Source organism: Salmo trutta, chromosome 21, assembly GCF_901001165.1.
Source record: "Salmo trutta chromosome 21, fSalTru1.1, whole genome shotgun sequence".
In the NCBI taxonomy this organism is placed as follows: domain Eukaryota; kingdom Metazoa; phylum Chordata; class Actinopteri; order Salmoniformes; family Salmonidae; genus Salmo; species Salmo trutta.
In genome coordinates this window covers 16,966,299-16,986,103 of record NC_042977.1, presented here as the reverse complement: position 1 = coordinate 16,986,103, position 19,805 = coordinate 16,966,299, and the positions used below count along the sequence as shown (strand labels likewise).

Genomic DNA, 19,805 nt, shown 5'->3' with positions numbered 1-19,805 from the left:
TGTAATAAATCAAAACTTATTTCTCACAAGTGTAACGTAGGCCTAGTTTGTGAACACTGCAAACAATGTGTCCACTCCATAGCCGTGGGAAGATGTGGGGGTACTGAGAATTCGTTTGAAAAAGTTTTCTTTGTCCGTGCTACAGATGACTATATCGGTCCGTTAATTCAGGACTAGTGAAGGCCCAGTGCGTAACTTTCGTGAACTATTTCATTTTTTATGTCGGCTAACCGAACGCTTACATTCTAGAACACTGGGTATGATGGGGGGCTAACGTCAATTCATTATTGCCGATTTATCAGGTAGCCTAAATTCAAATCAAATCACATTTTAGTGATATACATTTAGAGTGCATTCCTGGTGAGAGGAGACAATTTCATTAAACATATTTATAATATACAATGTGACGAAAGTATTTTTATTTAGACGTTTCATTGTTTGTGAAAACGTGAGTTAATAGTTGATTTAGGGGATGGTCCTTGGTTACCCTTAGTCACTTATTCCTACCCCTCAGAGGGGCACACGCATTAAACTCTGTTTGAACTTTAGTCACCCAACAACAAAGGGACCAAATGAATGACCAGCTGTACAGATTTCATTCATAGCATTCTTCATCTTGCCCCAGAGTAACCCCAGTTCCAGTTAAATGACCTCACACAGACACTCTCCCAACCCCCGCTTGTGACTCAGACTGCAAATCAATGATTGCATCTCTGCTCAAAGGTCACACTTTCAATTGTTTTGAATGGCTCTCTTCTTAGGTTTACTTTAGGCTGGACTGGTGGGAAATCTTCACTTAATCTCAGATCTGTATGTGCTTTAAGCCAAACTAAGTCCCAAACGGTCATTATGTACATGTCATGTCAGGCTAAAGCACATAGCTACAGATCTGGTGCCAGGCTAGGGAACGTTGAACCAGAGTTATGAAAGTTTCTGGCATTATGGTGACATTTGTAAGAACTAAGACTGCAGTGTATTTCCAGGAGTCTCTAACATGAAATGATTTGTATAACACCTCGAATAGCCTAAAGTTGTGAAGAAAGACTCAATCTTTAAAGTTATCATTAATAAATATGTTATCCTGTCTTTTGTATTTTTAAACATAGTTCCGTTATACAGTACCATGGTATTGGTATATGATTGATGGTAGCCCACAGTGGCAGATTTGGGTCTGAACTGTGGTAAACTCAACTGTTTAACTTGATGGCCTTTACTAACAGCTCCTGCATCAGCTGGAGATAAGGAAATGTTTGCTCTCTGAAGAGCAAACAAGCAATTCAACAGTAATATTTCAACAGCAAACACTACAGTACAATTTAATCACAAGTTAGTTTAAAAGAGATTCAACCTGGACACGTGTCAATTTAAGCGTACATGTTCACTTCTGAAGCGTCATTAGCGTCAAGGATGCGCTTTTGGGTGTAGGTTATAGATAACCAGATCAAATTCCAAAGAAATGAAGCTAGATGGGTTCTTCAGTTAGAACACTACAGCGAGAACATCATCTTGGGTTTAAATCAAGCACAGATATAAAACAACAAACCGATAAAATAGGATTAAAGTTATTCATTGTGTCGCAGTCATTAAGGCAGCTCAGCCAAGCTGTGCCTAAGGCATGAAATGCTCATCCAATAACTACATTCACAGACGGTAGTGCACAAATGCACCCGCTGGCCTGTTGGTGAGACAGCTGTGCTGACGGCAGCAGCTGGGGTTACGATGTGCCAGTGACACTGTGCCTACTGGTCTGTGCACTACACTGTGCCTCTTATCGTCCTGGGGTTGATGTCTTGCCCAGCTGGCACACATACAGTCAGGCCCATCATTATTGGCACTCTTGATGAAGATGAGAAAAAAATACTGAAATAAATAATTTCAAGACTGAGGTATTATTTTGTTCTCAAAAAAAGGGGAAATTATATTATTTTATACGAATACAATTGCTTAAAGAAATATATTTTATTTAAGAAGTAATAAAAAAATATATAAAAACGATAGGGGTTAAAATTATTGGCACCCCTCTTTTCAATACTTTAGCACCCTCCTCTTGCGAGGATAACGACACTGCCTTTTTCTAAAATGTTTTATGAGACTGGAAAACACATTGGGAGGGATCTTAGATAATTTCTCCAAACAGAATATTCCCAGATCCTTGATATCCTTTGTCTGATCTTATGGACTGCCCTCTTCAATTCAAACCACAGGTTTTCAAGGGGCTTCAAGTCCAGAGACTGAGATTCACCACAAAATGTTGATTTTGAGGTCAAATAACAATTTCTTTGTGGATTTTAATTAGTGCTTGGGGTTACTGTCTTCCTGGAAGATCCACATGCGGCCAAGTGTCAGTTTCCTGGCAGAGGCAACCAGGTTTTTGTCTAAAATGTCCTGGTACTTGGTAAAGTTACTGATGCCATTGACCTTAACAAGGGCCCCATGACAAGTGCAAGTTAAATAGCCCCATAACATCAAACATCCACCACCATATCTTACCGTAGGTATGAGGTACTTTTATGCATATGCTTCTGTTTTCAACGACAAATCCACCACTGGTTTGTGTGGCCAAAGATCTCTATTTTCATGTTATCTGACCATAGCACCTGTTCCAACCCAAGTGCCAATGGCGTTTATCAAACTCCAGGCGGTACTATGGTCAGATAACATGAAAATAGAGCTCTTTGGCCATGCACACCAATTGAAGAGGGCAGTCCATTAAAGCAGAGAAAGAACGACACTTTTTGTTGGTGTGCCAGGACCATTCACAGTTGAGCTCACTCAGTTTAGCTCAACACTGATTGGCTATTATTTTAGACTTTTTTTATCAAGGGAGGCCAAATTCTCACTGTATTAAATACTATGGGCGGCAACAATGTCATGCTCTTTTTGACCAGACAACATTAGATAGATGGCCTACACATACAGAGACAGAGGGGCGCTGTTTTGCTGATTCGGATACTTTCTCTGGTGAGATACATTCAGCCTCTTACGAAATGAAAGAAAATTATGAAACATACAGAGACGAAAGATAAATTATTTTATATGTTTTTCGATTTTTTTTCTTGGTCAATTTTTTGGGGAAGCCTGGCTTCCCTTGGCACCCATGAATACATGTCACTGGATTTATTTTATTACTTCTTTCTCTGAGCAATTGTATAAAATAATAGAATTTCCCATTTCTTACATACAATATAGCTAATTTCATACAGTATTTTTTGCTCATCTTAATCAAGGGTGGCAATAATTATGGACCTGACTGTATCTATGTAACGATCAATGTTTTATGATCTAATGATGACTGGACAAGTTACCGCAGGATATTTGTTCTATAGGTCTACTTACTGAACCGTGTCATAGTCTTGACATCTTCTAATTAAAACCCAAATAGTACTAACCACAAAGCCCTTATGGACCTGAGATGGGACACCAGAATCTGATGTACGACATTACCTTCCAATGTAGAAGAGAGAGAGATACCTTATCTGAGGTTTATTGAATTACCTAATACCATGAGAGTGTGTGTAACGACTGTTGCAAGGAGAGGACCAAGGTGCAGCGTGGTACGTGCTCATGATGGTATTTATTTTATCTGAACACTGAATCAAAAACAAAGTGGACCAAAACGCACAGCTCTGTGAAGGTGAAAAACACAAGACAGAAAACAACTATCCACAAAAACCCAGTGGGAAAAGGCTACCTAAGTATGGCTCCCAATCAGAGACAACGATAGACAGCTGTCCCTGATTGAGAGCCATACCCGGCCAAAACAAAGAAATACACAAAACATAGAAAACGGAACATAGAATGCCCACCCTAGTCACACCCTGGCCTAACCAAAATAGAGAACAAAAACCTCTCTATGGCCAGGGCGTGACAGTGTGGCTTGTCTTTGTGTATATTTGTGTGAGTAGTGATCAAACTAATGACTGAATTAACAAATGAATGACACAATATACCGTTATAGAAATGTATTGATTTTATACTAGTTTTATAAAGTATATCAAAGTAAATATTGCATGCATTTGAATACTTGTTTTGTACAGTATATCAAAGTAAATGTGAATACAGATGACCAAAATGTATTTCATCCTAGCAGAGGGAATCTTTCAATGGAACTACAATGTACATTACTCTACTCAGTCGGTGTAGTTAGAGTCATTCAACATCACAGTAAATAGTGGCATTTACCAACTAACTACTGATAGTTAGGGTCACAAACAGAATTACCACTCAAATGTTGAATGATTTCACAGTTCAAAGATGGAGGTCGAAAATAATGATACAGCTATGATGATTAACTGGAAGATGCAGTAAATATTACTGATAACACTTATATGGAGTATCATCAATGTCACTTTCGAAACGGGACTCCTCCTAAAATGGGCTTTTCGCCAGTGCTACCATTCTGAGGTGATCACAAACCACTCTGTGACTTTTGTTTTGCCTATCAACTTCAAAAAGACATTATAACAATACATTGCAACCTATGTACATCATTGTGGCTTCAATTCTTAAATATACAATATGTACAATTTACATTATTAAGAAAGTAGATCAGTGGAGTCCGTCTTACTGAGTTTTCAGTTTGTATCGAAAGTCAACGTCATAGGTGGGCTGCAGGATCCCCAGACCTGCACGTGATTGGTCGAGAGGAGGCACTTTAACGGCTGAGTCTAGGAGCTCCATGTTGAAGTAGGACAGAACCAGCGCCAGGAACTGCTTGATCTCATGCACGGCGAAGAAGCGCCCGGGGCACTTGGTCACCCCCGAGCCGAAAGGCATGTAGTAGTACCGCAGTTTGCGTCCCTCCCTGTAGAACGTTGTCTTCTCCTGGCCGTTATCATCAAGATATCTGTCGTATTTGTAGGTCTGTAGATTGACAGAGAGAGGGGAGTTAGAGGAAAGACTGACAAACTCCTAACCCTAGTTATATGGCCTTTCATCTTTAAAGGAAAGACACTGAGCATCACTCACCAAGGGATCCTCATATATCTTGGGGTCAAAGTGGAGCATCTGTGGGTAGAGGGCGATGACGTCATCTTTGCGGATGCGATACGACTCCTGGTTATCAAGGTGAAGCAGGAAGTCCTCTTTGGCCACTCGGATGTTCATTGATGCGCTCGACAGACGCATGGCCTCCTTGATGATGCTGTCTGCAGGGCAAGAAGACATGGTTCTTTATAATACCATATTCACTGGACAGCTTGACTTTGGTGTCAAACATGATTTTGTAAAAATATCTACTAAATCAGTTTTGGCATATTGCAGCTTCCCGTTACCTATTACAGGCATGTTGTCCAGGTCCTCCCGGGAGAGAGTGAGTTGTGGTTTGCTAGGGTCGACACGCTGACCTGAACTCTCCAGAATATTCTTCACCTCCTCATTGGCTGCTTTCATAGCTTCTGGACTCCTGAAGAGGCAAGACAAGATGAAGGGTAAGTCAAACCATCAAGTTCAGACTATACAGATCATGCATCACAATATTCCCAACATGCACTTTGGACAAGGTTGTTCTCTGCAGCTCTATGACATAAAGGGAATGTTATGTTTCTCCAATGAGTGGTTCTTGGCACCTCTGTTATCGCAGGAGTTACTGTGAGCTAGCACTAAGTCGCAGTCAGTAGATGAGAATGCCAATTTACTGTACAGGACTGTTACAAAATACATTACTCAGCCCTTATCTCCACCCTAATGAGCATAGCATCTACGTTTGAACAAGAAAGCTAAGCTGATAACCCCCCCCATACTCAGCTGTTCACTCCCTGTACTGTACGGCCCATATCTGTGTGCACTATTCTGTACCTTCTCTGTTCTTTCTATTACTAAATGTTCTGTTCAGTTAAACTCTTCGTAACACTTTGTGGCCTACCTAGTCTGGCCTACATAGTCTCACTTGGACAGTCTCGCTTGGCCAAACTTACCCAGACTTGTGACACAAGTCTATGGTGGATACACTAAGGATGGGAATGAGACTAAGCCCTGCTGTACAGATGTAGGATCTTAATTTGATCACTATTTTGTTGCTGAGAATTTCTTGCAATGCAGGAAATGCAAACTTGTATTGTATTTGAGTTTTAAAAAGGATTGACATTTCAGACTTGTTTTGCCCTAACAAAAAATGTGTCAACCCCTATAAAAATGTCCATGAATTATAATCCACATAATAATTAAAATGTCCTGTTGCTGCAGGACACTTTTCCTGCTGTAGCAAACTGGCTCAAATTAAGATCCAACATCTGTACATACCTAATCATGTGGAGCAGGCTCCAGAAGGCAGTGGGGAGCGTGTTGGCCTGCGAGGCCCACAGCAGAGCCACGTGGGTACGGGCCTTGCTCAGGTCATTGAAGGTTGACAGGGTGTCATTCAGCAGCATGCGCAGTGAGATCAGGTCCGATACATTCTCGCGTTTGCTCAAGTTCTCAGCCAGCATGGTCTTAGCCAGGTTCTCTCTTGCAGAGTGGGCACTCTTGAACACATGGATGGGCAACCCAGCCACCAGCGCTGGGAAGATCTTGTCGAACTCCTTGAAGTTCTCCAGGGTGTTGAGGACCAAAGCCTTCTGGGCCTCCTGGCGCGCAGCATTCTTGTCGTTACCTAGATCCTTGCCGAAGAGTGTCAGGTAGCTCGACTCAAACATGACCTTGTAGCAGAAGGCGAAAATGCCATCCACGTCCCAGCGATCCTTGCTCGGGCTGAGGGTGTCTGACTGCAGCATGACAGACTGCAGGTTCTCCATCATGGTCTCGATGAGCGAAGGGAGGGCTTCACCCTGCAAGGTCTTCATGAAGGTCTGGTGGAGGTTCTCTGTGGTGTAACCGTGTCTGGGGTCCATGCTGTCATGGCCGAAAGCCTGGGTGGAGACAAAGAGAGGTTTCATTTAATACTCTTGAAAGCCTGTATTGACAGATATGGATAGATGAACTCATCATCAGCAAATGTTTAGTTGAACAACAGTTCATAGCATTGGCATGTCTTCACCTTCACCGAGGTAGAGAAGTGAAACTTCTTCCAGTCCAGATGCCTCCCTTGGCGGATGACGGCGTGGTAGGAGAAAGGGTCGCACAGGAAGTGAAAGTACTTGCCAGCGATCTTGCAAGTGAAGATGTGCCCATATTTATTCTGTCGGCTCCGGAGAAACTCCAGGGGGTTGGCTCCAAACTGGACGGCACAGCCGAGGTATGGGATCAAACCATTTTCCACTGGTGGTTCACCTGGTTTTCTTGAAGAGTAACAACAATCATTTAGCATCATAACAATGATAAAGCAATGCCCAAGCAAGCCATCGGAAATATTTGAACATAGGAAACACAAAGGTGATGTTTAGACATGAGATGTATAAAATACGTGAGTGAAGCAACATCCAAAGGACACTTAAAGATGTCCAATGAATCCATACTTGTATCTGAACCCAATTTAAATGTTGTCTTCTAAACTCAAAGCAAACAACAACAAAGTAATGTAAGAATAGCTCTAGTGATGTGCAAAAAAGATGCACTTTTACACTTTTACAAGCCTTCACATGTAACTATTATTATTTGACCATGCTGGTCATTTATGAACATTTGAACATTTTGGCCATGTTCTGTTATATTCTCCACCCTGCACAGCCAGAAGAGGACTGACCACCCCTCATAGCCTGGTTGACTCTCTAGGTTTCTTCCTAGGTTTTGGCCTTTCTAGGGAGTTTTTCCTAGCCACCGTGCTTCTACACCTGCATTGCTTGCTGTTTGGGGTTTTAGGCTGGGTTTCTGTACAGCACTTTGAGATATCAGCTGATGTAAGAAGGGCTATATAAATAAATTCGATTTGATTTGATTTGATGTACTCAAACTAGAGTCCCATCCAGCAGAACAAAACCCAATGCCACTGCATCAAACTCAGAATAACACTACCACTTATTCATAACTTTCAGGTTTGTACAATAAAATAAAGTACTGCATGTCAAAACCATTACCGCTGGCTTTTTTGGCAAGTAGACATCACTAAAGTCTCCATAAAAATGAATAACCTTTTGCAACATGGAGCCCATTTATATTTTAAGAGCAATACAGACGACACAAATATAACCACATTACATCAACGAAAGAAAACAATAAAAGGGTCAGCTGTAAATATTTTGTTGTTGCACAATTTAAACAGGAATACCACACCCAAGCCTTCACATTATCTGCCGCGTATTCCATTCCACAATGTTATGCTGTGTTCTTCATTAGATTCTTCACTGTCAAACACTGAATACCATTTAGCATTTTGCACGTAAAGACATTTTACTATAAAATGCGTGGGTCTCTGCTTACCTCTTACGGATCCCCAGAGCAAGCCACAGACAGCAGCAAAGGCTGATCACCACAACCCAAATCAAAGAGACGGTGATGATCATGGTTGCTTAAGATGCTAGTGGCAAATACCTGTGTGGAGAATAGACCAAAAGGTGCCTGGTGCTAGAGAGGGCTAATGGTCAGGTTTAGTGTTAACTCCCTGGCAGAGAGAACTCAGCTAGATGACAGTGGAGGTTCTGGAAACTGTGCTCGTGGCATCCTAAGCTCTGATTCAGGTTATTTATATGGTGCTCCACACAAGCCATGGGGAGGGACATGAAGCAAAAGAGCAGTGGAGATGACTGATTGGCAAGTGCAGCCAAGACACCGCCCTCCTGTTACATGTTTTCCAGTGTTACCTATTATACTAGATGTCTCTAGGAAATCCATGGAGGTGTGTGTGTGAGTTGTACAATGGCCTTGACTGTAGTCCATGGACAACTCCACCTGAAGGACATCAGACTGTACCTGATAGCACCGCTGGGTGGGCAAATAGCTTTCAAGGTCTTTGATGCTTTTTGTTTGTGTCTCTCTCGCACTGTGTGTTTGTTTGTGTGCGTGTGCGTGTGCGTGTGTGTGCGCGCTTGTTTTGGCCCGTTGAGATCAGTAACTAGGTGGAGGAGGCAAAGTATTATTTTTCAGCTACTCTTAGAACATATATATCAAAAGAATTCATATTTTCGCACTCAAGAGGTAATTATCTTGAAAAATAACTGTTTCCCCATACCTCATGAATCCTCAGTACAGAACATTTACATGCAGTACATTATTATTACCCTCAGGTGGTGACTAGTCCATTTCCAGCCTTTTATAGATAACAGCAGTTCTTGTATCTCCAGCTTAGGAGATTAGTCAGATATGTGGAACCAAGTATATAATTAGAGAGAAATGAAAGAGCCTCCAATGTTTCAGCAGCATGTTAGGTTTGGATGATGTAAGCTTTTTGGAAAGAGCCTCTCTACTACATGGTTGTTTTGGACAAGTGACTATGTCCATGCAGTAAGTGTGAGTCAGACACACATGCTTGAACAATAGGTACCCTGTCATGTCAGGAGCTTTGTGGTTGAACAATACGTGTCATTTCATCAGTAAAGACTATGTAGTGCTGGCACTGAGTGACACTGCTCTTAAAATAGGGTTTCTTTCTCAAGATTAATTCATATTCAAAAGTGTGACAATTTGACCACAGAGTGACAAATTTTTGGTGGAAAAATAGTGTGTGGATTTCCAGGATTTAAGTAAAATCTTGAAATTGTAAGAGGTTTGTTGCATCTTTCCTCATACATTGTTAGAAAGATTTATTTCCCCTATATTCTCCAAACCACATGATGATGCTCTGATGAAAATATGTAACTAAGATATTCATTTATGTTCATCCATGTCTGCCTGGCTAGGACTATCCTTATGTTCTTCCCATCTCACCAAATGCAGCCCCTATGCACACACAGCAGACAACTGACAGTTCAAGATGAAATCATGAGGTTGATTAAAGAGGAAAAGTTGGAATGAACCAGGGAAGATGTGTACAGGATGGGACTTGTCCACCTGATGGAACACTGAAATACCTGTGATGGTGTGTGTGTGTGTTTGTTTCAACATTAAGTTATCCGTTCACAAAAGAGATGACATGTATTTCGTCTATGACAGATTGAAAGGACTTGCTGACACAGGTTTTGTCCTTATACCTGGCGTCATGCCAACTGATAGTTTCAAGGTTAAAGTATTGTTCATTGTTTGTATTATATTCCTTGTAGTCTATCCGGTCAGATGGAAAAGTGTTTTGCTACATTTTTATTGTAAACTTTACAATGCGAAACTTTTAAAACATTCCCTAATAGACGTACTAAAAAACAGACACTCAAATCAGTTTATCAGATGAATCCATGAAATATTCTACAAAATTCTGCACTTGTGTTTACACAAAACCATTCCAAACTTTCTTTCTTTCTTTCTTTCTTTCTTTCTTTCTTTCTTTCTTTCTTTCTTTCTTTAACTAACTCCCTACTTTACGTAGCTTCAGATATACTGCAAATGTCAGTCATCAACCAAAAGTCCCTTCTGACCATTGATGTGGTGGCATTGCATCACCCCTTTCCTGACAGCCTGCCCTTTGAGTTTAGACTGTAGTAACCTAAATCCATCCGCCTCCACACGGGTCACTCCTGGATAAAAGGTTACTCCCGTACCATGGTTGTGGCAACCTGTGGCTGATGGCTCTCATATCATTCAGTTAACAGTCAGGGCGGTCAATCATTCCTTAATTTGAGCTATCACCTACTGCAGGGATGGGCAACTTTGATGGGGGTGGGGGCCACAACAAATCTGAACTCGCAGTGGCTTGCAGGTCTGTGTACCCACATATGCAGTCAGAGCCAGCCCTAGCCTTTTGGGAGACCCTAAGCAAAATGTTGTGTATTTTACTATTCTTACTCTCAACAGTAAGTTGAGACCCCGACTGAGTCTACCATTTTTGAGAATGGTTATGTTGGTGGTTGTGAATCCTGTTAATGCTTGTATTAGGTTGGTGTCACAATTTGTGACAGAATGTATTTATACACTACTCTGTCAGGCAACTACAGTGCCTTCAAAAAGTATTTACCGGTACACCCCTTTACTTTTTTCACATTTTGTTGTGTTACAATTTGGGATTAAAATGGATCAACACAAAATACTCAAAGTGGAAGAAAAAGTATATATTTTTTAAAAGATGAATGAAAAATAAAACACTAATAGTGTATCTTGAATAGATAAGCATTCAATCCCCTAAATCGTTACAATCACCTTTGGCAGCGATTACAGATGTGAGTCTCTAAGAGCGTTATTTAACTAGGCAAGTAAGTTAAGAACAAATTCTTATTTACAATGATGGCCTACCAAAAGGCAAAAGGCCTCCTGCGGGGACGGGGGCTGGGATTAAAAATCTAATGCAAACATAGGACAAAACACACATCACGATGAGAGAGACACCGCAACACTACATAAAGAGAGACCTAAGACAACAACATAGCATGGCAGCAACACAAGACAACACAGCATGGTAGCAACACATCATGACAACAACATTGTAGCAACACAACATGGCAGCAGCACAACATGGTAGCAGCACAAAACATGAAACAAACATTATTGGGCACAGACAACAGCACAAAGAGCAAGAAGGTAGAGACAAGAATACATCACGCGAACTGAAAAGAGGAGCGACCCAGGGAATGTTCGTGCTTTGATGACCTTTAACAGAATGTGACTGGCAGAACGGGTGTTGTATGTGGAGGAGGAGGGCTGCAGTAGGTATCTCCGATAGGGGGGAGTGAGGCCTAAGAGGTTTTCATAAATAAGCATCAACCAGTGGGTCTTTGATGTGTGCTGACAGAAGGACAGTGTACCATCTCGCCATACTCCCAAGTACTTGTATGAGGTGACTACCTCAAGCTCTAAACCCTCAGAGGTAGTAATCACACCGGTGGGGAGAGGGGCATTCTTCTTACCAAACCACATGACCTTAGTTTTGGAGGTGTTCAGAACAAGGTTAAGGCCAGCGAAAGGTTCTTGGACACTAAGAACACTTTGTTGTAGAGCGTTTAACACAAAATCCAGGGAGGGGCCAGCTGAGTATTAAACTGTATCATCTGCATATAAATGGATGAGAGAGCTTCCTACTGCCTGAGCTATGTTGTTGATGTAAGTTGAGAAGAGCGTGGGGCTTGGGATCGAGCCTTGGGGTACTCCCTTGGTGACAGGCAGTAGCTGAAACAGCAGCTTTTCTGACTTTATTCACTGCACTCTTTGAGAGAAGTAGTTAGCAAACCAGTCCAAAGACTGTTCAGAGACACCAATACTCCTTAGCCGGCTCACAAGAATGGAATGGTCTACTGTAACAAAAGCTTTGGCTAAGTAAAAACAAATAGCAGCACAACATTGCTTAGAATCAAGGGCAATGGTGACATCATTTAGGATCTTTAAGGTTGCAGTGACACATCCATAACCTGAGCGGAAACCAGATTGCATACCAGAGAGAATACTATAGACAACCAGAAAGCCAGTCAGTTGATTATTGTTAAGTTTTTCAACACTATTGATAAACAGGGCTAAAATAAAATTGGCCTATAATAGTTAGGATCAGGCCTATAATAAAGGACGCACCGTGGCTGCCTTCCAAGCAGTGTTTAACGAGCTCCTTCAGCACCTCGGACTCAGTGATAGCCTGCAGGGGGAAACTTTGTAGCGGGCAGGGGAAAAAGAGGGAGGAGCATTGGGGCTAGTCGCGTTAGGGGTAAGAGAGGAGGAAATGTTGGACGGGCAAGGAGGCATGGCTGAGTCAAATAGGAATCCTGACTTAAAGAGCTCAGCCATGTGCTCCTTGTCAGTAACAACCACATCATCAACATTAAGGGGCATGGGCAGCTGTGAGGAGGAGGGTTTATTCTCCAGGTCTTTAACTGTTTCCAGGACTTCTGGGGTTAGACCCACAGAGAGAGAACTGCTCCTTAAAGTAACTAACTTTGGCCTTCCAGATAGCCTGAGTGCACTTGTTTCTCATTTGCCTGAACTAGAGCCAGTCAGCCTGAGTATGTGTGTGCCGAGCCTTTCGCCAAATGGAATTCTTGAGGTGGAGTAACTCTGCCAGATCACGATCGAACCAGGTGCTGAACCTGGTTTAAATTCTCATTTTCTTTATGGGGGCGTGTTTAGGGGCGTGTTTGGGAGCGTGTTTGTTAACAATACCACTGAAAATATAAAAAAAGAAGGTCCAAGTGTCTTCGACAGAGAGGATCAAGCTGATTCTATACCAATTTACAGAGGCCAGGTCATGAAGGAAGGCTTGCTCATTAAAGATTTTTAGCAAGCGTCTATGACAAATCAGGACAGGTCGTTTCACTGAGCAGCCATTACGAACACAGGCTGTAAAATAGTGATCACTAAGGTCATTACAGAAAACACCAGACTGATACCTATCAGGATTATTTGTGAGGATAACATCAAGAAGAGTAGCCATTTCTGGGTGTTTGGAGTCATACCTTGTGGGATTGTTAATAATCTGAGAAAGATTTAGGAAGTCTCATTGCTTTAGGACTTGGTCAGGGGGTTTAAGCATGTCACAGTTCAGGCCACCTAGCAGGACAAATGCAGACTTAGTGTAAGGGGCCAGGAGAGAGCTTAGGGCAGGTAGGGTACAGGCTGCTGATGGTGGATGATAACACCTAGCAACAGTCAACAAAGAGCTATTTGAAAGTTTAATGCTTAAAACCAGCAAATCAAACTTTGTTTGGGGACAGACTTGGTGGAGACAACCGAGCACTGAAGGTGTTCCTTGGTAAAGATTGCCACTCCACCACCTTTGGAAGATCTGTCTTGCCGAAAAAGGTTATAACCAGAAAGGTTAATATCAGTGTTCAAAACACTCTTTCTTAACGACGTCTCAGTAATGACCAACACATCTGGATTGGAGCTGTGAACCCACACTTCCAATTGATCAATTTTATGTAATAAGCTACTAGTGTTAGCAGAGATGGCGCCAGAGGAGAAGGCTGCTACCATCAGTCCTATTAGCCAACGTGCAATCACTGGATAAAAAAATGGATGAACTCCGATCAAGACTATCACACCAACGGGACATTAAAAACTGTAATATCTTATGTTTTACCGAGTCGTGGCTGAATGACGACATGGATAACATACAGCTGGCTGGGTTTTCGGTCCATCGGCAAGATAGAACAGCTGCCTCCGGTAAGACAAGGGGTGGTGGTCTGTGTCTATTTGTAAATAACAGCTGGTGCACGAAATCTAATATTAAGGAGTCTCAAGGTTTTGCTCGCCTGAGGTAGAGTATCTCATGACAAGCTGTAGACCACAATATTTACCAAGACAGTTTTCATCTATATTTCTCGTAGCTGTCTATTTACCATCACAAACCGATGCTGGCACACCAACGCCTATTCCCCCTCAGGAGACCGAAATGATTTGGCATGGGTCCACAGATCCTCAAAAAGTTCTACAGTTGCACCATTGAGAGCATCCTGACTGGTTGCATCAACATCTTGTATGGCAACTGCTCAGCCTCCGACCACAAGGCACTACAGCGGGTAGTGCATACGGCCCAGTACATTTTTGCTGTCAAGCTTCCTACCATCCAGGACCTCTATACCAGGCAATATCAGAGGAAGGACTGTTCTCTCTGCTACCGCACGGCAAGTGGTACCGGAGCGCAAAGTCTAGGTCCAAAAGGTTTCTTAACAGCTTCTACCCCCAAGCCATAAGACTCCTGAACAGCTTATCAAATGGCTACCTGGACTATTTGCCCCCCCCCCCCCCCACTTACCTGTGCCCCCGCACATTGACTTTGTACTGGTACCCCCTACTGTTATTTTATTGTTGCTCTTTAATTATGTTATTTCTGAAAAAAATTAATTATATATTTCAGTTTATTTTAGTAAATACTTTAACACTTGTTTTTCTTAAAACTGCATTGTTGGTTAAGGGCTTCAAAGTAAGCATTTCACTGTAAGGTCTACACGTGTGACAAATAACATTTGATTTATTAACGTGCAGAAAACCTAGGCTTTTACGAAAGCAGAAATCTGTGAAGCAGATATTAGAGCACAAGTCAGAATTGGGGCTAGCAACAGTAGATGGGCCAGAATGTACATACACATTTACAGATATCATCAGCAGTAATACAATCAGGGCACGGCAGAGGACAGGGAGAGCTCTGCAGTGTTGATTTTTTATGACATTTGAATGTGAATCAGAAGGTAACAAGATCATTTTGTACAGAAATTTCATCAGGTAACATGAATACAAAGCCGGCGAGAGGTTGTTAGAATAGGATGGGAGGCCAAGAGTCCATGTAACCAATAGAGAGTTAGAGTCGTGAGTGTGGGAACAAACATTGTCTGTCCCACGGTCGGGTAAACAATCAAGTTTATAGTCAACTCTGTGGGCGTTCAATTAAAAAAATAAAGCACAAGAAAAAAACTTGGGGCTTGGGGCTAGCCAATGTAAGTTCAAAGAGTCACTCGCCCCAACAAGATAACTTTGCACACCTGGATTGTACAATATTTTCTCATTATTATTTTTAAACTCATCAAGCTCTGTCAAGTTGGTTGTTGATCAATGCTAGACAGCCATTATCAAGTCTTGCCATAGATTTTCAAGCCGATTTGAATATAAACTGTAACTAGGCAACTCAGGAACATTCAATGTCGTCATGTGGTGATGCGCAAGTTGATTTATAACCCACCCGCGGTGCGGATGGATTTAGGGTAATTAAATATTGTGTGGATGAATTGCAATTGGGTGGCGAGTGGGTTGAATAAAGAGAAAACAATACCTTAAAAATCCCTTAAATGTATAATTCTTGTGCAATTTATATCTACAGGTGACATTGATGTTTTTCTTTCATTCTTTTAGGCTAACTGGCATTATTGCATAAGCCTAAACTTTAGGGTCTAACTGTGTGCGAGCCAAATAACCCATTCGCCAATTGTCAATCGCCAAATACTTTTGGAACGGGCAGAAGAAGTTTATCTCAGTCCTTGGAGACAAAAATGACAATGTCAGAGTTTAATTCAGTAAGAGAAAAGCTGTGAATGGAGAGTTGAAAATAGAGATGGGAGGGCCAGAAAAGTCATGTTAGGGAAAGATTTGGTGAAGTGGTAAAAGAGGATGATAGCAGTGTTGTGTGTGATGATTGTGAGGTTCTATGAAAATTCGACAGTCACAAGATGGGGACTTCAAATAGAGAAGTTCAAGGGAACTCTAGCCTACTGTTCAGATGGATTAAATGGAAACTGAAATATGGACACTGACTGTATGTCTGTAACCCCTCACATAGTCTTAATATTAATTCCTGCAGAATTAAACACTTCTTGCAGTAAAATTATACAACAAATGTAGGCAACATTTTGACTAGGGAACAGGAGTGGAGAAATATGGCTTCTTTCTTAAAATGCTAATGCTCAGTTAGATACCATCTGTGAGAGGTGTTATCTTTATCAGCATCATAAAAGCTGATACTATTTCAACCATATAAAATATGCATCCAAGCCAAACTGAAATCTTAACAGGTACATATTGGGTTGTTTTGACAGCTTTCTATTTCCTTACAACCAGTCAAACTGATGTCATTTGGACATTTGGTACAGAAAATGTTTGCATTTTCTCTGCAGTCTCTAAACGTATTTGCTCCGCATAAGATGACAGAGAAAATTACAGATGTCAACTAGATTAAAGCATTCATTATATCAATTTATGACATTATTCTGGTGACCAAGGTTTTTTTTTGTCTTCTGGGGCAACATATAATGACAGAAGAGAAGCTGCATGTATCTAATTATAGAAAAGTTGACTAACAAATAGCCTACCAAAATGTTGGAAATTAGTAAGAGAAACATATATCTAAATCAAGCAACAAAAAGTCCTGTACCCCCTTTCAAAAGCGCGTTAGGGTGCAGGCCTCAGATTTTCACTTTATCACATAGGCCTAGTTGGGTGGTTGCGGATGGGTTATTAGCAATTGCGGGTGGGTACATGTGAACAAACAGCTGACCCCTGCACCACTATCATCTTGGTAAGCAACTCCAGTGTATATTTGGCCTTGAGTTTTAGGTTATTGTCCTGCTGAAATGTGCATTTGTCTTCAAATGTCTGTGGAAAGCACCTCTACACTAAATAATTTTCTCTGGGTGTGCGCCAGCTCATGCTTTTTATTGGAAAGCAGAATGAACCAGGTTTTCGTCTAGGATTTTGCCTGTTCTTAGCTCTATTCTGTTTTTTATTTTTGCGCAAAAAAACCTCCCTAGTCCTTGCCGATGACATGATGCAGCCACCTCAATGCTTGAAAATATAAAGATTGGTAAAGTAGGCTACTCAGTGATGTGTTGTGTTGGATTTGCCCCAAACATAATGCTGTGTATTCAAAACAAAAAAGTTAATTTCTTTGCCACATTTTTTACAGTTTTACTTTAGTGACTTATTTCAAACAGGATGCATGTTTTTGAATAGTTTTATTCTGTACAGACTTCCTTCTTTTCACTGTCATTTAGGTTAGTATTTTGGATCTATGTTAGTGTTGTTGATCCATCCTCAGTTCTCCTATCACAGCCATTAAACTCTGTTTTAAAGAGTTGGCCTCATGGTGAAATCCATGAGCGGTTTCCTCCTCTCCGGCAACCAAGTTAGGAAGTAGGCCTGTATCTTTGTAGTGATTGGGTGTATTGATACACCATCCAAAGTGTAATTAATAACTTCACTATGCTCAAAGGGATATTCAATGTCTGCTTCTTTTTTTTAACCATCTACCAATAGGTGCCCTTTGCAAACCATCGGAAAACCTCCCTGGACTTTGTGGTTGACTCTGCTTGTCACGAGCTGGCTCGAAGAACAACAGGAGAGGTAGAGTCAGGCGCAGGAGACAGAGAGTTCGTGACCACACTTCTTTATTTGAAGTAACGGGATGTGGTCGTCAAAGGATAGGGGCGCAGCCCTTAAATACTCTGCGATGGTGTACACAAATAAAATAAACCACCGGCAGAAGGAAAACTTAGTACACGTTCTTTTACCACACAAAACCCGGACAAGCAACACAATCACGTACAACCACATACATCCTACGCTAACCTAAATACCCCCCCCCCCTTACTAATGACTAACCCAAAACAGGTGCGTGCCTACCTAGACCTAACCAAACGAAAGTGAAACAAAAAGGGATCGATGGTAGCTAGTAGGTCGGCGACGACGACCGCCGAGCTCCGCCCGGCCGAGGAGGGGCGCCACCATCCGTCACTGTCGTGACACTGCTTGAGATTCACTGCTCGACTGAGGGACCTTACAGATAATTGTATGTGGGTTACAGGGAAGGGGTAGTCATTTAAAAATCATGGTAAACACTATTACAGAGTGAGTCCATGCAACTTGTGAAGCACATATTTACTCCTGAACTTATTTAGACTTGCCATTAAAAAGGGGTTGAATACTTATTAACTCAAGACATTTAAGTTGTTCATGTTTTATTAATTTGTAAACACTTCTAAAATCACAATTACACTTTGACGTTATGGAGTATTGCATGTAGATCAGTAACACAAAATCTCAATTTAATCAATTTTAAATTCAGGCTGTAACAATAAAATGTGGAAAAAGTCAAGGGGAGTGAATACTTTCTGAAGGCACTGTGTTTCTTATCTTGACAATGGCTAACACTGACATGGTATAACGGGACTGGTGAAAGTAAACCCATCTGTTGGCCTCCTATTGCTTTGGCACATCTACAGTGGGGCTGTAACGCCCTGGCCATAGAGAGGGGTTTTTGTTCTTTATTTTGGTTAGGCCAGGGTGTTACATTGGGTGGGCGTTCTATGTTCCTTTTTCTATGTTTTTGTATTTCTTTGTTTTGGGCCGTGTGTGTGTGTGGCTCCCAATCAGGCACAGCTGAAGTTCGTTGTTGCTGATTGGGAGTCACACATAAGGAGCATATTTTTCCTTTGGGTTTTGTGGGTAATTGTTTCTGTTCAGTGTGTTACCTGTCAGTACTGTTTGGCTGTCGGTTTTCTTGTTTTTTTTGTATAGTGTTCTTTTGTCGATTAAACGTCTATGATGAACACTAACTCCGCTGCACCTTGGTCTACTCTCTCTTCAGACAGCCGTTACAAGGGCTCCATTTTGACATGGCATCTAGCGGAAAAGCTTAGTTTAAGTCTGAACATTAATATACAGTTGAAGTCGGAAGTTTACATACACTTAGGTTGGAGTCATTAAAAGTTGTTTTCAACCACTCCACAAATTTCTTGTAAACAAATTATAGTTTTGGCAAGTCGGTTAGGACGTCTACTTTGTGCATGACAAATCATTTTTCCAACAATTGTTTACAGACAGATTATTTCACTGTATGACAATTCCAGTGAGTCAAAAGTTTACATTCACTAACTTGACTGCCTTTTAACAGCTTGGAAAATTCCCGAAAAGGATGTCATGGCTTTAGAAGCTTCTGATAGGCTAATAGACATTGTTTGAATCAATTGGAGGTGTACCTGTGGATGTACTTCAAGGCCTACCTTCAAACTCAGTGTCTCTTTGCTTGACATCATGGGAAAATCAAAAGAAATCAGCCAAGACCTCAGAAAAAAATGGTTAATCTGGTTCATCCTTGGGAGCAATTTCCAAACGCCTGAAGGTACCACGTTAATCTGTATAAACAATAGTACGCAAGTATAAACACCATGGGACCACGCAGACGTCATACCGCTCAGGAAGGAGACGCATTCTGTCTCCTAGAGATGAAGGTACTTAGGTGTGAAAAGTGCAAATCAATCCCAAAACAACAGCAAAGGACCTTGTGAAGATGCTGGAGGAAACAGGTACAAAAGTATCTATATCCACAGTAAAACAAGTCCTATATTGACATAACCTGAAAGGCCGCTCAGCAAGGAAGAAGCCACTGCTCCAAAACCACCATAAAAAAGCCAGACTATGGTTTGCAACTGCACATGGGGACAAAG

The 19,805-nt window shown here is 41.5% G+C and overlaps 1 protein-coding gene across 1 annotated transcript; it reads right to left on the bottom strand.

Annotated features, from left to right (window-relative positions):
- Positions 1–3,949: 3,949 nt before the first annotated feature.
- On the bottom strand, positions 3,950–8,545 carry LOC115156828 (cholesterol 7-alpha-monooxygenase-like). Its single transcript, XM_029704550.1, has 6 exons — positions 8,293–8,545; positions 6,974–7,214; positions 6,241–6,845; positions 5,274–5,404; positions 4,969–5,147; positions 3,950–4,863 (listed from the first exon to the last, which is right to left on the bottom strand). The coding sequence occupies exons 1-6, from the start codon at positions 8,373–8,375 to the stop codon at positions 4,564–4,566; spliced, it is 1,539 nt and encodes a 512-aa protein (XP_029560410.1). The 5' UTR covers positions 8,376–8,545; the 3' UTR covers positions 3,950–4,563.
- Positions 8,546–19,805: the final 11,260 nt, after the last annotated feature.

What these genes read in the sequence shown, in the direction of transcription:
- LOC115156828 (XM_029704550.1), bottom strand. Translation starts at nt 8,375, where the DNA reads ATGATCATCACCGTCTCTTTGATTTGGGTTGTGGTGATCAGCCTTTGC. An exon ending in ACTTCTCTACCTCGGTGAAG is followed by an intron (nt 6,846 to 6,973) that starts GTGAAGACATGC and finishes GTCTCCACCCAG; the next exon opens with GCTTTCGGCCATGACAGCAT. An exon ending in GGACAACATGCCTGTAATAG is followed by an intron (nt 5,148 to 5,273) that starts GTAACGGGAAGC and finishes CTTGCCCTGCAG; the next exon opens with ACAGCATCATCAAGGAGGCC.